The sequence below is a fragment of the Phalaenopsis equestris genome, unplaced genomic scaffold (genome assembly GCF_001263595.1).
Source record: "Phalaenopsis equestris unplaced genomic scaffold, ASM126359v1 Scaffold000684, whole genome shotgun sequence".
Taxonomy (NCBI): Eukaryota; Viridiplantae; Streptophyta; class Magnoliopsida; order Asparagales; family Orchidaceae; genus Phalaenopsis; species Phalaenopsis equestris.
The window spans coordinates 6347-7822 of NW_018165124.1; the positions used below are offsets into that span (position 1 = coordinate 6347).

Consider the following 1476-nt stretch of genomic DNA (forward strand, 5'->3'; position numbering starts at 1 on the left):
CCTCAATCACTGGAAATCCATCATCAGCTTTTTGAGCATCTTCCGTAGCCAATTGGTCATGGAAATACAGGCCTGATCGAATGCTGTTCCCTCGCCGCAGCCAGAAATGCGGCGGTTCTCAGCATTAGCGCGGTTCATGACTTTCAGGCACTCCTCAGGCGCTCGCAGATGTGTCGGGCCGCGTTGAGAATCTCCGATATTTGGCTGTTGATGCGGTTGCGCAGGGTGAGCCTCAGATCTTGTTTGTGGGCCAACTTACTGTCGTTATTGGCGGCCTTGAGAAGTGCGAGAAGGTTGCGAATGGCGTCGATTTCCTCGTTCACCAGCAAGGCCTCATTCAGAAGAGGACAGAGACTCTTCTCTGGGTTCCAAGTTTCTATTTCAACGACATCTTCTTCCGCAGCAGCAACGGCCTCTTGCTCTTTCATGGTATCCTGGAGGTCGAGGAATGACTTTGTCATCAAATTGTACATGGCTACATCGAATGAGAAAGGAAGAATCGCCTAATGAAAGCTCAATAGAAAGGAAGAATCGCCAAGAATTGGGTCTCTCTGTCCGACAAATGGACGATTCTAAGTAAGAAAGTTTGCATGAACTCCACCAGATTTTATTTGACATGGCATTGCTAGTTGACTCGCAGGATGAGATGATCGACAATGTAGAGAGCCATGTCTCGAGCGCTGCTGGACTCGTGAACATCATCTCGCTATTTCCATGGAAAGTCATCTTCTCCACCACATCTTCAGGTGGCAATTGTCCTGTGAGAGTGAAGTAACGGAACTCCACCACTTTCATATAGTTCACCATGATCCTTTGCCTTAATTGCTGGAAATCCATCATCAGCTTTTTGGGCATCTTCGTAGCCAATTGGTCACGGAAATACGGGCCCGATCGACTGCTGTTCTTTCCCCGCAGCCAAAAATGTGGCAGTTCTCAGCATTAGCGCGGTCAATGACTTCTAGGCGCTTGCAGATGCGTCGGGCCGCATTGAGAATTTCCGATATTTGGCTGTTGATGCGGTCGCGCAGGGCGAGCCTCAGATCTTGTTTGTGGGCCAACTTACTGTCGTTATTGGCGACCTTAAGAAGGGCGTGAATGGCGCTGATTTCCTCGTTCACCAGCAGGGCCTCATTCAGAAATGGACGGAGACTCTCCTCTGGGTTCCAAGTTTCTATTTCAACGACATCTTCTTTCGCAACAGCAGCGGCCTCTTGCTCTTTCATGACATCCTGGAGGTCTATGAATGACTTTGTGATCAGATTTTACATGGCATCAACGAAAAGCTCAACAGAAAGGAAGAATCGCACAGAACAGGGTCACTCTGTTCGACAAATTGTAAATTTCGGATTGGCGGGAAAGGAATGAGCAGAGTTAACATAAGATGCCACTAATTTATTTTTTTCAATATATATATATATACATATATATATATATATATATATCTTACAACATGATTAGTTTGAAGGAAATTTACAT

At 46.3% G+C, this 1476-nt stretch overlaps 1 protein-coding gene across 1 annotated transcript; it reads right to left on the bottom strand.

Moving 5' to 3' along the window:
- Positions 1–839: 839 nt before the first annotated feature.
- Positions 840–1223, bottom strand: LOC110030233 (syntaxin-121-like). Its single transcript, XM_020732851.1, has one exon. It carries the CDS (start codon positions 1221–1223, stop codon positions 840–842), a length of 384 nt encoding a protein of 127 aa, XP_020588510.1.
- Between the last annotated feature and the right edge of the window lie 253 nt (positions 1224–1476).